The sequence below is a fragment of the Petromyzon marinus genome, chromosome 70, assembly GCF_048934315.1.
Source record: "Petromyzon marinus isolate PM22_M1 ecotype Great Lakes invasive population chromosome 70, UKy_Petmar_22M1.pri1.0, whole genome shotgun sequence".
Classification (NCBI taxonomy): Eukaryota; Metazoa; Chordata; class Hyperoartia; order Petromyzontiformes; family Petromyzontidae; genus Petromyzon; species Petromyzon marinus.
Genome location: NC_133736.1, coordinates 6,238,605 through 6,256,541, shown reverse-complemented (window position 1 = coordinate 6,256,541; position 17,937 = coordinate 6,238,605). Strand labels below are relative to the sequence as shown.

The following is a 17,937-nucleotide window of genomic DNA, read 5'->3' as shown; positions in this document are numbered from 1 at the left end:
GTATGTGTGTATGTATGTATGAATGTATGTGTGTATGTGTATGTGTGTATGTATGTGTGTATGTATGTGTGTGTATGTATGTGTATGTGTGTGTATGTGTGTGTATGTGTGTGTATGTATGAATCTATGTATGAATGTATGTGTGTGTATGTATGTGTGTGTATGTATGTATGAATGTATGTGTGTGTATGTGTGTGTATGTGTGTATGTATGTATGAATCTATGTATGAATCTATGTATGAATGTATGTATGTGTGTATGTATGTGTGTATGTATGTATGAATGTATGTGTGTGTATGTATGTGTGTATGTATGTGTGTATGTATGTGTGTATGTATGTATGAATGTGTGTGTATGTGTGTGTATGTATGTATGTGTGTATGTGTGTGTATGTGTGTGTATGTGTGTGTGTATGAATCTATGGATGTGTGTGTATGTGAATGTATGTGTGTATGTATGTGTGTATGTATGTATGAATGTATGTGTATGTGTGTGTATGTGTGTGTATGTATGTGTGTGTATGTGTGTATGTATGTGTGTGTATGTGTGTGTGTATGTATGTATGAATGTATGAATGAATGTATGAATGAATGTATGTGTGTGCGTGTGTGTGCGTGTGTGCGCGTACCCAGGCTCCGTCAGGCCCGAAGAGCTGCAGGAAGCTGCTGATGAAGTCTCGCGATAGCTCCTCCCACTTGGCGATGAGGTCACCGCCCCGCTCCTCCACACGCGCCACCAGCTCCTTGGAGCGCTCCTCCACGCTGCGAACGCCTCTCCTCACTCGCTCCACTCCACCCTGCAGGCGGAAGCGCTTCTCCTGTGGGGGGGGGTGGGTGGTGGGTGGGGGGGTGAGTGGGTGGGGGGGTAAGTGGGTGGGGGGGTGAGTGGGTGGGGGGTGGGTGGGTGGGGGGTGGGTGAGTGGGTGAGTGGGTGAGTGAGTGGGTGGGTGGGTGAGTGGCTGAGTGAGTGGGTGAGTGGGTGAGTGAGTGGGTGGGTGGGTGAGTGGGTGAGTGGGTGGGTGGGTGGGTGAGCGTGTGGATGAGTGGGTGGGTGGGTGAGTGAGTGGGTGAGTGGGTGAGTGAGTGGGTGAGTGTGTGAGTGAGTGGGTGAGTGAGTGAGTGTGTGAGTGAGTGGGTGAGTGAGTGGGTGAGTGAGTGGGTGAGTGGGTGGGTGAGTGGGTGTGTGAGTGAGTGGGTGAGTGGGTGAGTGAGTGGGTGAGTGGGTGAGTGAGTGAGTTGGTGAGTGGGTGAGTGAGTGGGTGAGTGGCTGAGTGAGTGGGTGAGTGGGTGAGTGAGTGAGTGGGTGAGTGAGTGAGCGTGTGGGTGAGCGTGTGAGTGGCTGTGTGGGTGAGCGTGTGGCTGAGTGAGTGGGTGGCTGAGTGGGTGAGCGTGTGGGTGAGCGTGTGGGTGAGCGTGTGGGTGAGCGTGTGGGTGAGTGAGTGAGTGAGTGGGTGAGTGAGTGGGTGGGTGGGTGGGTGAGTGGGTGAGTGAGTGGGTGGGTGAGTGGGTGAGTGAGTGGGTGGGTGGGTGGGTGAGTGGGTGAGTGGGTGGGTGGGTGGGTGAGCGTGTGGGTGAGTGGGTGGGTGGGTGAGTGAGTGAGTGTGTGAGTGAGTGGCTGAGTGAGTGGGTGGGTGAGTGGGTGAGTGAGTGGGTGAGTGTGTGAGTGAGTGAGTGGGTGAGTGAGTGAGTGAGTGTGTGAGTGAGTGGGTGAGTGAGTGGGTGAGTGAGTGGGTGAGTGGGTGGGTGAGTGGGTGGGTGAGTTGGTGAGTGGGTGAGTGAGTGGGTGAGTGGCTGAGTGAGTGGCTGTGTGGGTGAGTGTGTGGGTGAGTGAGTGAGTGGGTGGGTGAGTGAGTGAGTGAGTGGGTGGGTGGGTGGGTGAGTGGGTGAGTGAGTGAGTGGGTGAGTGAGTGAGCGTGTGGGTGAGTGTGTGAGTGGCTGTGTGGGTGAGCGTGTGGCTGAGTGAGTGGGTGAGTGGGTGGCTGAGTGGGTGAGCGTGTGGGTGAGCGTGTGGGTGAGCGTGTGGGTGAGTGAGTAAGTGAGTGGGTGAGTGAGTGGGTGGGTGGGTGGGTGAGTGAGTGAGTGAGTGGGTGAGTGAGTGGGTGGGTGGGTGAGTGGGTGAGTGGGTGGGTGGGTGAGTGGGTGAGTGAGTGGGTGGGTGGGTGAGTGGGTGAGTGAGTGAGTGAGCGAGTGTGTGGGTGAGTGAGTGAGTGATTGGGTGAGTGAGTGAGTGGGTGGGTGGGTGAGTGTGTGAGTGAGTGGCTGAGTGAGTGAGTGGGTGAGTGAGTGGGTGAGTGCGTGAGTGAGCGTGTGAGTGAGTGAGTGGGTGAGTGAGTGGGTGAGCGTGTGAGTGAGTGGGTGAGTGAGTGGGTGGGTGGGTGAGTGAGTGGGTGAGTGGCTGAGTGAGTGGGTGGGTGGGTGAGTGAGTGAGTGAGTGGGTGAGTGGCTGAGTGAGTGGGTGGGTGGGTGAGTGAGTGAGTGAGTGGGTGAGTGAGTGAGTGGGTGAGTGATCCCCACGTGTATGAACCCGATGTTGAGTTCCCGTGCGCTGTATCCCCGCTGCAGGTTCCTGCGGGCGTAGACGTCATAGTCCCGCACTGAGTGTGTGGGTGAGTGGGTGAGTGGGTGGGTGAGTGGGTGAGTGAGTGAGCATGTGGGTGAGCGTGTGGGTGAGCGTGTGGGTGAGCGTGTGGGTGGGTGAGTGTGTGAGTGGGTGGGTGAGTGGGTGGGTGGGTGGGTGAGTGGGTGGGTGGGTGAGTGGGTGAGTGGGTGAGTGAGTGGGTGGGTGAGTGGGTGAGTGAGTGGGTGGGTGGGTGAGTGAGTGAGTGGGTGGGTGGGTGAGTGGGTGAGTGAGTGAGTGGGTGAGCGTGTAGGTGAGTGATCCCCACGTGTATGAACCCGATGTTGAGCTCCCGTGCGCTGTATCCCCGCTGGAGGTTCCTGCGGGCATAGACGTCATAGTCTCGCACTGACCGTGTGGGTGAGTGAGTGGGTGGGTGAGTAGGTGGGTGAGTGGCTGAGTGAGTGGGTGAGTGAATGGGTGAGTGAGTGGCTGAGTGAGTGGGTGGGTGGGTGAGTGAGTGAGTGGGTGAGTGGCTGAGTGAGTGGGTGGGTGGGTGAGTGAGTGAGTGGGTGAGTGAGTGAGTGGGTGAGTGATCCCCACGTGTATGAATCCGATGTTGAGCTCCCGTGCGCTGTATCCCCGCTGGAGGTTCCTGCGGGCATAGACGTCATAGTCCCGCACGATGCGTGTGATGATGTCTGACGTGGAGATGCCCTCCGTGCGCTGCGTCGGGGCAAACATCCCTGGGGGGGGGGGGGGCAGGGGAGTTGGTGAGTGTATAGGTGAGTGTATAGGTGAGTGTATAGGTGAGTGTATAGGTGAGTGTGTAGGTGAGTGTGTAGGTGAGTGGGTGAGTGTATAGGTGAGTGTGAAGGTGAGTGGGTGAGTGTATAGGTGAGTGTATAGCTGAGTGTGTAGGTGAGTGTGTAGGTGAGTGTATAGGTGCGTGTGTAGGTGAGTGTGTAGGTGAGTGTATAGGTGAGTGTATAGGTGAGTGGGTGAGTGTATAGGTGAGTGTATAGGTGAGTGTGTAGGTGAGTGGGTGAGTGTATAGGTGAGTGTGTAGGTGAGTAGGTGAGTGTATAGGTGAGTGGGTGATTGTGTAGGTGAGTGTATAGGTGAGTGGGTGAGTGTATAGGTGAGTGTATAGGTGAGTGTATAGGTGAGTGCATAGGTGAGTGGGTGAGTGTATAGGTGAGTGTATAGGTGAGTGTATAGGTGAGTGGGTGAGTGTATAGGTGAGTGTATAGGTGAGTGGGTGAGTGTATAGGTGAGTGTATAGGTGAGAGTGTAGGTGTGTAGGTGAGTGTGTAGGTCAGTGTATAGGTGAGTGGGTGAGTGTATAGGTGAGTGTGTAGGTGAGTGTATAGGTGAGTGGGTGAGTGTATAGGTGAGTGTATAGGTGAGTGTATAGGTGAGTGTGTAGGTGAGTGGGTGAGTGTATAGGTGAGTGTGTAGGTGAGTGTGTAGGTGAGTGTATAGGTGAGTGTATAGGTGAGTGTGTAGGTGAGTGGGTGAGTGTATAGGTGAGTGTATAGGTGAGTGGGTGAGTGTATAGGTGAGTGTATAGGTGAGTGTATAGGTGAGTGGGTGAGTGTATAGGTGAGTGTATAGGTGAGTGTACAGGTGAGTGTGTAGGTGAGTGTACAGGTGAGTGTACAGGTGAGTGTATAGGTGAGTGTATAGGTGACTGTATAGGTGAGTGTGTAGGTGAGTGTGTAGGTGAGTGTATAGGTGAGTGTATAGGTGAGTGTGTAGGTGAGTGGGTGAGTGTATAGGTGAGTGTATAGGTGTGTAGGTGAGTGTATAGGTGAGTGTATAGGTGAGTGTATAGGTGAGTGTATAGGTGAGTGTATAGGTGAGTGGGTGAGTGTATAGGTGAGTGTATAGGTGAGTGTATATGTGAGTGTATAGGTGAGTGTGTAGGTGAGTAGGTGAGTGTATAGGTGAGTGGGTGAGTGTATAGGTGAGTGTATAGGTGAGTAGGTGAGTGTGTAGGTGAGTGGGTGAGTGTATAGGTGAGTGTATAGGTGAGTGGGTGAGTGTATAGGTGAGTGTATAGGTGAGTGGGTGAGTGTATAGGTGAGTGTATAGGTGAGTGTATAGGTCAGTGGGCGAGTGGGTGAGTGTATAGGTGAGTGTATAGGTGAGTGGGTGAGTGTATAGGTGAGTGTATAGGTGAGTGGGTGAGTGTATAGGTGAGTGTATAGGTGAGTGGTTGAGTGTATAGGTGAGTGTATAGGTGAGTGTATAGGTGAGTGTATAGGTGAGTGGGTGAGTGTATAGATGAGTGTATAGGTGAGTGTGTAGGTGAGTAGGTGAGTGTATAGGTGAGTGTATAGGTGAGTGGGTGAGTGTATAGGTGAGTGTATAGGTGAGTGGGTGAGTGTATAGGTGAGTGTATAGGTGAGAGTGTAGGTGTGTAGGTGAGTGTGTAGGTGAGTGTATAGGTGAGTGGGTGAGTGTATAGGTGAGTGAATAGGTGAGAAGGTGAGTGTGTAGGTGAGTGAGTGAGTGTATAGGTGAGTGTATAGGTGAGTGGGTGAGTGTATAGGTGAGTGTATAGGTGAGTGGGTGAGTGTATAGGTGAGTGTATAGGTCAGTGTATAGGTGAGTGGGTGAGTGTATAGGTGAGTGGGTGAGTGTATAGGTGAGTGGGTGAGTGTATAGGTGAGTGTATAGGTGAGTGGGTGAGTGTATAGGTGAGTGTATAGGTGAGTGGGGGAGTGTATAGGTGAGTGTATAGGTGAGTGTATAGGTGAGTAGGTGAGTGTATAGGTGACTGTATAGGTGAGTGGGTGAGTGTACAGGTGAGTGTATTGGTGAGTGTATAGGTGAGTGGGTGAGTGTATAGGTGAGTGTATAGGTGAATGTATAGGTGAGTGGGTGAGTGTATAGGTGAGTGTATAGGTGAGTGGGTGAGTGTATAGGTGAGTGGGTGAGTGTATAGCTGAGTGGGTGAGTGTATAGGTGAGTGAATAGGTGAGTGTATAGGTGAGTGAATAGGTGAGTGTATAGGTGAGTAGGTGAGTGTATAGGTGAGTGGGTGAGTGTATAGGTGAGTGTATAGGTGAGTGGGTGAGTGTATAGGTGAGTGTATAGGTGAGTGGGTGAGTGTATAGGTGAGTGTATAGGTGAGTGTATAGGTGAGTGGGTGAGTGGGTGAGTGTATAGGTGAGTGTATAGGTGAGTGCGTTAGTTTATAGGTGAGTGTATAGGTGAGTGTATAGGTGAGTGGGTGAGTGCATAGGTGAGTGTATAGGTGAGTGTATAGGTGAGTGTATAGGTGAGTGTATAGGTGAGTGGGTGAGTGTATAGGCGAGTGTATAGGTGAGTGGGTGAGTGTATAGGTGAGTGTATAGGTGAGTGGGGGAGTGTATAGGTGAGTGTATAGGTGAGTGGGTGAGTGTATAGGTGAGTGTATAGGTGAGTGTATAGGTGAGTGTATAGGTGAGTGGGTGAGTGTATAGGTGAGTGTATAGGTGAGTGGGTGATTGTATAGGTGGGTGTATAGGTGAGTGGGTGAGTGTATAGGTGAGTGGATGAGTGTATAGGTGAGTGGGTGAGTGTATAGGTGAGTGTATAGGTGAGTATATAGGTGAGTGGGTGAGTGTATAGTTGAGTGGGTGAGTGTATAGGTGAGTGTATAGGTGAGTGGGTCAGAGTATAGGTGAGTGTATAGGTGAGTGGGTGAGTGTATAGGTGTGTGTATAGGTGAGTGGGTGAGTGTACAGGTGAGTGTATAGGTGAGTGTATAGGTGAGTGGGTGAGTGTATAGGTGAGTGTATAGGTGAGTGTAAAGGTGAGTGGGTGAGTGTATAGGTGAGTGTATAGGTGAGTGGGTGAGTGTATAGGTGAGTGTAAAGGTGAGTGTATAGGTGAGTGGGTGAGTGTATAGGTGAGTGTATAGGTGAGTGGGTGAGTGTATATGTGAGTGTATAGTTGAGTGGGTGAGTGTATGGGTAAGTGTATAGGTGAGTGTATAGGTGTGTGGATGAGTGTATAGGTGTGTGTATAGGTGAGTGTATAGGTGAGTGTATAGGTGAGTGTATAGGTGAGTGGGTGAGTGTATAGGTTGGTGTATTGGTGAGTGTATAGGTGAGTGGGTGAGTGTATAGGTGAGTGTATAGGTGAGTGGGTGAGTGTATAGGTGAGTGTATAGGTGAATGGGTGAGTGTATAGGTGAGTGGGTGAGTGTATAGCTGAGTGGGTGAGTGTATAGGTGAGTGAATAGGTGAGTGTATAGGTGAGTGAATAGGTGAGTGTATAGGTGAGTAGGTGAGTGTATAGGTTAGTGGGTGAGTGTATAGGTGAGTGTATAGGTGAGTGTATAGGTGAGTGTATAGGTGAGTGGGTGAGTGTATAGGTGAGTGTATAGGTGAGTGGGTGAGTGTATAGGTGAGTGGGTGAGTGTATAGCTGAGTGGGTGAGTGTATAGGTGAGTGAATAGGTGAGTGTATAGGTGAGTGAATAGGTGAGTGTATAGGTGAGTAGGTGAGTGTATAGCTTAGTGGGTGAGTGTATAGGTGAGTTTATAGGTGAGTGGGTGAGTGTATAGGTGAGTGTATAGGTGAGTGTATAGGTGAGTGGGTGAGTGGGTGAGTGTATAGGTGAGTGTATAGGTGAGTGGGTTAGTTTATAGGTGAGTGTATAGGTGAGTGTATAGGTGAGTGGGTGAGTGTATAGGTGTGTGTATAGGTGAGTGTATAGGTGAGTGTATAGATGAGTGTATAGGTGAGTGGGTGAGTGTATAGGTGTGTGTATAGGTGAGTGTATAGGTGAGTGTATAGGTGAGTGGGTTAGTTTATAGGTGAGTGTATAGGTGAGTGTATAGGTGAGTGCGTGAGTGTATAGGTGAGTGGGTGAGTGTATAGGTGAGTGTATAGGTGAGTGTATAGGTGAGTGTATAGGTGAGTGGGTGAGTGTATAGGTGTGTGTATTGGTGAGTGTATATTTGAGTGTATAGGTAAGTGGGTGAGTGTATAGGTGTGTGTATAGGTGAGTGTATAGGTGAGTGTATAGGTGAGTGTATAGGTGAGTGGGTTAGTTTATAGGTGAGTGTATAGGTGAGTGTATAGGTGAGTGGGTGAGTGTATAGGTGAGTGTATAGGTGAGTGGGTGAGTGTATAGGTGAGTGTATAGGTGAGTGTATAGGTGAGTGTATAGGTGAGTGGGTGAGTGTATAGGTGAGTGTATAGGTGAGTGGGTGAGTGTATAGGTGAGAGTATAGGTGAGTGGGTGAGTGTACAGGTGAGTGTATAGGTGAGTGTATAGGTGAGTGGGTGAGTGTATAGGTGAGTGTATAGGTGAGTGTATAGGTGAGTGTATAGGTGAGTGTATAGGTGAGTGTATAGGTGAGTGTATAGGTGAGTGTATAGGTGAGTGTATAGGTGAGTGTATAGGTGAGTGGATGAGTGTCCACCAGCTTCCTTTATCTCCCTGTAGACATCGTCGGTACCGGCTGATGAGTATGGGAGCTCATCGTGGGCCACAAAGTCGATCTGTGGCACAGCAACAAGGGGGCATCACTCCACACCACTCGCTGGAGACGCAGAGACACGGAGATACACGGAGACACAGAGACACTGAGACACGGAGACACTGAGACACTGAGATGCAGAGACACTGAGACACTGAGACACACAGAGACACAGAGACACGGAGACACCACAGACACACAGACACACAGAGATGCAGAGACACTGAGACACTGAGACACCACAGATACACTGAGACACCAAAGAGACACAAAGACACAGAGACACAGAGACACTGAGACTCCCACACAGAGACACTGAGACTCCCACACAGAGACACTGAGACACGGAGACACTGAGACACTGAGACACAGAGATACAGTCACACAGAGACACTGAGACACAGAGACACAGAGACACCACAGACACTGAGACACTGAGACACAGAGACACCACAGACACTGAGACACTGAGACACAGAGACACAGAGACACTGCGACTCCCACACAGAGACACTACAGAGACACTGAGACACAGAGACACAGAGACACAGAGACACCACATACACTGAGACACTGAGACACTGAGACACAGAGACACCACAGACACTGAGACACAGAGACACTGAGACTCCCAAACAGAGACACTGAGACACAGAGACACTGAGATACTAAGACACAGAGATACAGTCACACAGAGACACTGAGACACAGCGACACAGCGACACAGCGACACAGAGACACAGAGACACCACAGACACTGAGACACTGAGACACAGAGACACCACAGACACTGAGACACAGAGACACCACAGACACTGAGACACCACAGACACTGAGACACAGAGACACTGAGACACACATGGACACTGAGACACTGAGACATAGAGACACTGAGACACCACAGACACAGAGACACCACAGACACAGAGACACACAGAGACACTGAGACACACAGAGATACAGAGACAGAGACACTGAGACACACAGAGATACAGAGACAGAGACACTGAGACACAGAGACACTGAGACACTGAGACACCACAGACACTGAGACACAGAGACAGAGATACTGAGACACACAGAGATACAGAGACACTGAGACACAGAGACACTGAGACACAGAGACAGACACACCACAGACACTGAGACACTGAGACACAGAGACACGGAGACACCACAGACACTGAGACACTGAGACACAGAGACACAGAGACACACAGAGACACTGAGACACTGAGACACAGAGACACAGAGACACCACATACACTGAGACACTGAGACACTGAGACACAGAGACACCACAGACACTGAGACACTGAGACACCACAGACACTGAGACACCACAGACACTGAGACACTGAGACACAGAGACACCACAGACACTGAGACACTGAGACACTGAGACACTGAGACACCACAGACACTGAGACACTGAGACACTGAGACACAGAGACACCACAGACACTGAGACATACAGAGATACAGATACAGAGACACTGAGACACAGAGACACACAGAAACACTGAGACACTGAGACACCACAGACACTGAGACACAGAGACACGGAGACACCACAGACACTGAGACACTGAGACACCACATACACTGAGACATACAGAGATACAGATACAGAGACACTGAGACACAGAGACACACAGAAACACTGAGACACTGAGACACCACAGACACTGAGACACTGAGACACAGAGACACCACAGACACTGAGACACTGAGACACTGAGACACAGAGACACCACAGACACTGAGACATACAGAGATACAGATACAGAGACACTGAGACACAGAGACACACAGAAACACTGAGACACTGAGACACCACAGACACTGAGACACAGAGACACGGAGACACCACAGACACTGAGACACTGAGACACCACATACACTGAGACATACAGAGATACAGATACAGAGACACTGAGACACAGAGACACACAGAAACACTGAGACACTGAGACACCACAGACACTGAGACACTGAGACACAGAGACACCACAGACACTGAGACACTGAGACACTGAGACACAGAGACACCACAGACACTGAGACATACAGAGATACAGATACAGAGACACTGAGACACAGAGACACACAGAAACACTGAGACACTGAGACACCACAGACACTGAGACACAGAGACACGGAGACACCACAGACACTGAGACACTGAGACACTGAGACACTACAGACACTGAGACACTGAGACACTGAGATACTGAGACACTGAGACACCACAGACACTGAGACACTGAGTCACTGAGACACCACAGACACACAGAGCCACTGAGACACAGAGACACAGAGACACCACAGACACTGAGACACAGAGACACTGAGACTCCCAAACAGAGACACTGAGACACAGAGACACTGAGACACTAAGACACAGAGATACAGTCACACAGAGACACTGAGACACAGCGACACAGCGACACAGAGACACAGAGACACCACAGACACTGAGACACTGAGACACTGAGACACCACAGACACTGAGACACTGAGACACTGAGACACTGAGACACAGAGACATAGAGACACAGAGACACCACAGACACACAGACACACAGAGATGCAGAGACACTGAGACACTGAGACACCACAGATACACTGAGACACCACAGAGACACAAAGACACAGAGACACAGAGACACTGAGACTCCCACACAGAGACACTGAGACTCCCACACAGAGACACTGAGACACGGAGACACAGAGACACCACAGACACTGAGACACTGAGACACAGAGACACCACAGACACTGAGACACTGAGACACAGAGACACAGAGACACTGAGACTCCCACACAGAGACACTACAGAGACACTGAGACACAGAGACACAGAGACACCACATACACTGAGACACTGAGACACTGAGACACAGAGACACCACAGACACTGAGACACAGAGACACTGAGACTCCCAAACAGAGACACTGAGACACAGAGACACTGAGACACTAAGACACAGAGATACAGTCACACAGAGACACTGAGACACAGCGACACAGCGACACAGAGACACAGAGACACCACAGACACTGAGACACTGAGACACTGAGACACAGAGACACTGAGACACAGAGACACTGAGACACTGAGACACTGAGACACAGAGACACCACAGACACTGAGACACTGAGACACTGAGACACCACAGACACTGAGACACACAGAGATACAGAGACATTGAGACACAGAGACACTGAGACACAGAGACACCACAGACACTGAGACACAGAGACACCACAGACACTGAGACACCACAGACACTGAGACACTGAGACACTGAGACACCACAGACACTGAGACACACAGAGATACAGAGACATTGAGACACAGAGACACTGAGACACAGAGACTCCACAGACACTGAGACACAGAGACACCACAGACACTGAGACACCACAGACACTGAGACACAGAGACACTGAGACACTGAGACACTGAGACACAGAGACACTGAGACACAGAGACACTGAGACACCACAGACACTGAGACACTGAGACACAGAGACACCACAGACACTGAGACACCACAGACACTGAGACACCACAGACACTGAGACACTGAGACACTGAGACACAGAGACACTGAGACACAGAGACACTGAGACACCACAGACACTGAGACACACATGGACACTGAGACACTGAGACATAGAGACACTGAGACACAGAGACACCACAGACACTGAGACACAGAGACACCACAGACACTGAGACACCACAGACACTGAGACACAGAGACACTGAGACACTGAGACACTGAGACACAGAGACACTGAGACACAGAGACACTGAGACACCACAGACACTGAGACACACATGGACACTGAGACACTGAGACATAAAGACACTGAGACACCACAGACACAGAGACACCACAGACATAGAGACACCACAGACACAGAGACACACAGAGACACTGAGACACACAGAGATACAGAGACAGAGACACTGAGACACAGAGACACTGAGACACTGAGACACCACAGACACTGAGACACAGAGACAGAGATACTGAGACACACAGAGATACAGAGACACTGAGACACAGAGACACTGAGACACAGAGACAGACACACCACAGACACTGAGACACTGAGACACAGAGACACGGAGACACCACAGACACTGAGACACTGAGACACAGAGACACAGAGACACACAGAGACACTGAGACACTGAGACACAGAGACACTGAGACACACAGAGACACTGAGACACACAGACACTGAGACACCACAGACACAGAGACACAGAGACAGAGACACAGAGACATTGAGACACTGAGACACACAGAGACACAGAGACACAGAGACACCGAGACACACAGAGACACTGAGACACAGAGACACAGAGACACCACAGACACTGAGAGACGGAGACACACAGAGACACTGAGACACACAGAGACACAGAGACACTGAGACACAGAGACAGACAGAGACACTGAGACACAGAGACACAGAGAAACTGAGACACTACAGACATAGAGACACACAGAGACACTGAGACACAGAGACACCACAGAGACAATGAGACACAGAGACACAGAGACAGACACAGACACTGAGACACAGAGACACACAGAGACACTGAGACACAGAGACACTGAGACACAGATACACCACTGACATAGAGACAAACAGAAACACTGAGACACAGAGACACTGAGACACCACAGACACAGAGACACAGAGACAGAGACACAGAGACATTGAGACACTGAGACACACAGAGACACGGAGACACAGAGACAGAGAGACACTGAGACACACAGAGACACTGAGACACAGAGACACAGAGACACCACAGACACTGAGAGACGGAGACACAGAGACACACAGAGACACAGAGACACTGAGACACAAAGAGCCACTGAGACACAGAGACAGACAGAGACACTGAGACACTGAGAGACGGAGACACAGAGACACACAGAGACACTGAGACACAGAGACACAGAGACACCACAGACACTGAGAGACGGAGACACAGAGACACACAGAGACACAGAGACACTGAGACACAAAGAGCCACTGAGACACAGAGACAGACAGAGACACTGAGACACTGAGAGACGGAGACACAGAGACACACAGAGACACTGAGACACAGAGACACAGAGACACCACAGACACTGAGAGATGGAGACACTGAGACACAGAGACACACAGAGACACTGAGACACAGAGACACTGAGACCCCACAGACATAGAGACACACAGAGACACTGAGACACAGAGACACTGAGACCCCACAGACATAGAGACACACAGAGACACTGAGACACAGAGACACTGAGACACAGAGACACTGAGACACAGAGACACTGAGACACAGAAACAATGAGACACCAGCCACAGAGACACTGAGACACAGAGGCACTGAGACCCCACAGACATAGAGACACAGAGACACAGAGGCACAGAGACACTGATACACATAGACACACAGAGACACAGAGACACAGAGACACCACAGACACAGAGACACTGAGACACAGAGACAATGAGACAGGGAGACACCAGCCACAGAGACACTGAGACACAGAGACATTGACACAATGAGACACTGAGACAAACAGAGACACAGAGACACTGAGACAGACAGAGACACTGAGACACAGATACACAGAGACACTGAGACACAGAGACACACAGAGACACAGAGGCACAGAGACACTGAGACACAGAGACACACAGAGACACAGAGGCACAGAGACACAGAGGCACAGAGACACTGAGACACATAGACACACAGAGACACAGAGGCACAGAGGCACAGAGACACTGAGACACAGAGACACACAGAGACACAGAAACACCACAGACACAGAGACACAGAAACACCACAGACATAGAGACACAGAGACAGGGAGACACACAGACACAGACACACAGAGACACAGAGACACACAGAGACACACAGAGACACTGAGACACCACAGACACAGAGACACTGAGACACCACAGACACAGACACACAGAGACACAGAGACACCACAGACATAGAGACACAGAGACACAGAGGCACAGAGACACTGAGACACAAAGACACACAGACACTGAGACACGGAGACACAGACACTGAGACACTGAGACACAGAGACACCACAGACACAGAGACACAGATACACAAAGACACACAGACACTGAGACAAAGACACACTGAGACACTGAGACACAGAGACACCACAGACACAGAGACACAGAGACACAAAGACACACAGACACTGAGACAAAGACACACTGAGACACAAAGACACACAGACACAGAGACACAGAGACACGGAGACACAGAGACACATTGCAGGGCTGCGCCTTTATCCTGTGCATCGTGGTTTGACCCCTCCCCACCACTCCTCCCCACCACCCCCCCACCTCCCCCCCACCACCCCCACCTCCCCCCACCCACCACCCCCCACTACCCACCTCCCCCCACCCCCCCACCACCCACCCGATGTTGTCTCAGGAATCCCGGCGTGAGCCTCCAGGGGGCGTCCTTCAGCACCTCGTCAACGTAGCGGCAGTGACGGACCGCCTCGTAGCGTTCAGCCTCGCTGAGAACCGTGAAGCCCTTGTTGGCGTGGGTCAGCTCATCACTACACACTGTGTACACGGGGAGAGGTAGTCAACATCCACGACCTCCTGTACACGGGGAGAGGGAGTCAACATCTCACGTGGTCAGGGGGACAACCCACCACCTCCTGTACACAGGGAGAGGTAGTCAACATCTCACGTGGTCAGGGATAGAACCCACGACCTCCTGTACACAGGGAGAGGTGGTCAACATCTCACGTGGTCAGGGGTAGAACCCACGACCTCCTGTACACGGGGAGAGGTAGTCAACATCTCACGTGGTCAGGGGTAGAACCCACGACCTCCTGTACACAGGGAGAGGTGGTCAACATCTCACGTGGTCAGGGGGACAACCCACGACCTCCTGTACACAGGGAGAGGTAGTCAACATCTCACGTGGTCAGGGGGACAACCCACGACCTCCTGTACACGGGGAGAGGTGGTCAACATCTCACGTGGTCAGGGGTAGAACCCACGACCTCCTGTACACGGGGAGAGGTAGTCAACATCTCACGTGGTCAGTGGGACAACCCACGACCTCCTGTACACGGGGAGAGGTAGTCAACATCTCACGTGGTCAGGGGTAGAACCCACGACCTCCTGTACGCGGGGAGAGGTAGTCAACAACTCACGTGGTCAGGGGGACAACCCACGACCTCCTGTACACAGGGAGAGGTAGTCAACATCTCAAGTGGTCAGGGGGACAACCCACGACCTCCTGTACACAGGGAGAGGAGTCAACATCTCACGTGGTCAGGGGGCCAACCCACGACCTCCTGTACACGGGGAGAGGTAGTCAACATCTCACGTGGTCAGGGGTAGAACCCACGACCTCCTGTACGCGGGGAGAGGTAGTCAACATCTCACGTGGTCAGGGGTAGAACCACGACCTCCTGTACACAGGGAGAGGGAGTCAACATCTCACGTGGTCAGGGGTAGAACCCACGACCTCCTGTACACAGGGAGAGGTAGTCAACATCTCACGTGGTCAGGGGTAGAACCCACCACCTCCTGTACACAGGGAGAGGTAGTCAACATCTCACGTGGTCAGGGGTAGAACCCACGACCTCCTGTACACGGGGAGAGGTGGTCAACATCTCACGTGGTCAGTGGGACAACCCACGACCTCCTGTACACAGGGAGAGGTAGTCAACATCTCACGTGGTCAGGGGACAACCCACGACCTCCTGTACATGGGGAGAGGTGGTCAACATCTCACGTGGTCAGGGGTAGAACCCACGACCTCCTGTACACAGGGAGAGGTAGTCAACATCTCACGTGGTCAGGGGCAGAACCCACGACCTCCTGTACACAGGGAGAGGTAGTCAACATCTCACGTGGTCAGGGGTACAACCCACGACCTCCTGTACACAGAGAGAGGTAGTCAACATCTCACGTGGTCAGGGGTAGAACCCACGACCTCCTGTACACGGGGAGAGGTAGTCAATATCTCACGTGGTCAGGGGTAGAACCCACAACCTCCTGTACGCAGGGAGAGGTAGTCAACATCTCACGTGGTCAGGGGGACAACCCACCACCTCCTGTACACGGGAGAGGTGGTCAACATCTCACGTGGTCAGGGGTAGAACCCACGACCTCCTGTACACGGGGAGAGGTGGTCAACATCTCACGTGGTTAGGGGTAGAACCCACGACCTCCTGTACACAGGGAGAGGTAGTCAACATCTCACGTGGTCAGGGGTAGAACCCACGACCTCCTGTACACAGGGAGAGGTAGTCAACATCTCACGTGGTCAGGGGGACAACCCACGACCTCCTGTACACAGGGAGAGGTAGTCAACATCTCACGTGGTCAGGGGTAGAACCCACGACCTCCTGTACACGGGGAGAGGTAGTCAACATCTCACGTGGTCAGGGGTAGAACCCACGACCTCCTGTACACAGGGAGAGGTAGTCACCATCTCACGTGGTCAGGGGGACAACCCACGACCTCCTGTACACAGGGAGAGGTAGTCAACATCTCACGTGGTCAGGGGTAGAACCCACCACCTCCTGTACACACGGAGAGGTAGTTAACATCTCACGTGGTCAGGGGGACAACCCACGACCTCCTGTACACAGGGAGAGGTAGTCAACATCTCACGTGGTCAGGGGTGGAACCAACGACCTCCTGTACACAGGGAGAGGTAGTCAACATCTCACGTGGTCAGGGGTAGAATCCACGACCTCCTGTACACAGGGAGAGGTAGTCAACATCTCACGTGGTCAGGGGTAGAACCCACCACCTCCTGTACACACGGAGAGGTAGTCAACATCTCACGTGGTCAGGGGGACAACCCACGACCTCCTGTACACAGGTAGAGGTAGTCAACATCTCACGTGGTCAGGGGGACAACCCACGACCTCCTGTACACAGGGAGAGGTAGTCAACATCTCACGTGGTCAGGGGTACAACCCACGACCTCCTATACACAGGGAGAGGTAGTCAACATCTCACGTGGTCAGGGGTAGAACCCACGACCTCCTGTACACGGGGAGAGGTAGGCAACATCTCACGTGGTCAGGGGGACAACCCACGACCTCCTGTACACAGGGAGAGGTAGTCAACATCTCACGTGGTCAGGGGTACAACCCACGACCTCCTATACACAGGGAGAGGTAGTCAACATCTCACGTGGTCAGGGGTAGAACCCACGACCTCCTGTACACAGGCAGAGGTAGTCAACATCTCACGTGGTCAGGGGTAGAACCCACGACCTCCTGTACACAGGGAGAGGTAGTCAACATCTCACATGGTCAGGGGTACAACCCACGACCTCCTGTACACGGGGAGAGGTAGTCAACATCTCACGTGGTCAGGGGTAGAACCCACGACCTCCTGTACACAGGGAGAGGTAGTCAACATCTCACGTCGTTTTTACCAGACCATCGGCATACATAACGTGGTTTACCAATAGGGAGCCATCCCTTGACCGTGCGCGGGCATCGATCAGACTCACATTGTGACTGTACCAGAAGGAAATTCCTCAGGTACAGGCATCAAAGGCTTCACGAACTACGTGGTCAAAATAGATGTTAAATAATGTGGGAGCCAGAGGACATCCCTGTCGCGACCGAAGGTGAACAGGGAATGGCTCTGACTCCCAGCCAACGTAGTTTTACCCGGGCCTGCTCACCATCATCAAGATCCTTAATGATCGTGAGCAGAGGGTCAGGGACTCCTATAGCACGAAGAACAACCCAGAGCCCAGGCCTACTGATGGTATCATAGGCCTTGACCAGGTCAATAAAGCAAAGATGTAGGTCTTGTTGGAATTCCCTACACCGCTG

At 51.6% G+C, this 17,937-nt stretch overlaps 1 protein-coding gene across 4 annotated transcripts in view; it reads right to left on the bottom strand.

The window, feature by feature from the left end:
* The window catches only part of LOC142906770 (uncharacterized), a 49,066-nt gene that overhangs the window by 12,855 nt on the left and 18,274 nt on the right, over positions 1 to 17,937 (bottom strand). For all 4 annotated transcript variants that reach the window (XM_076055231.1, XM_076055232.1, XM_076055233.1 and 1 more), the window contains 4 exons: positions 14,526 to 14,677; positions 7,982 to 8,060; positions 3,160 to 3,302; positions 629 to 817 (listed from right to left, as the gene is read on the bottom strand). In XM_076055231.1, the coding sequence (XP_075911346.1) occupies positions 629 to 817; positions 3,160 to 3,302; positions 7,982 to 8,060; positions 14,526 to 14,677 (563 nt within the window). The remainder of the gene's footprint in view (positions 1 to 628; positions 818 to 3,159; positions 3,303 to 7,981; positions 8,061 to 14,525; positions 14,678 to 17,937) is intronic.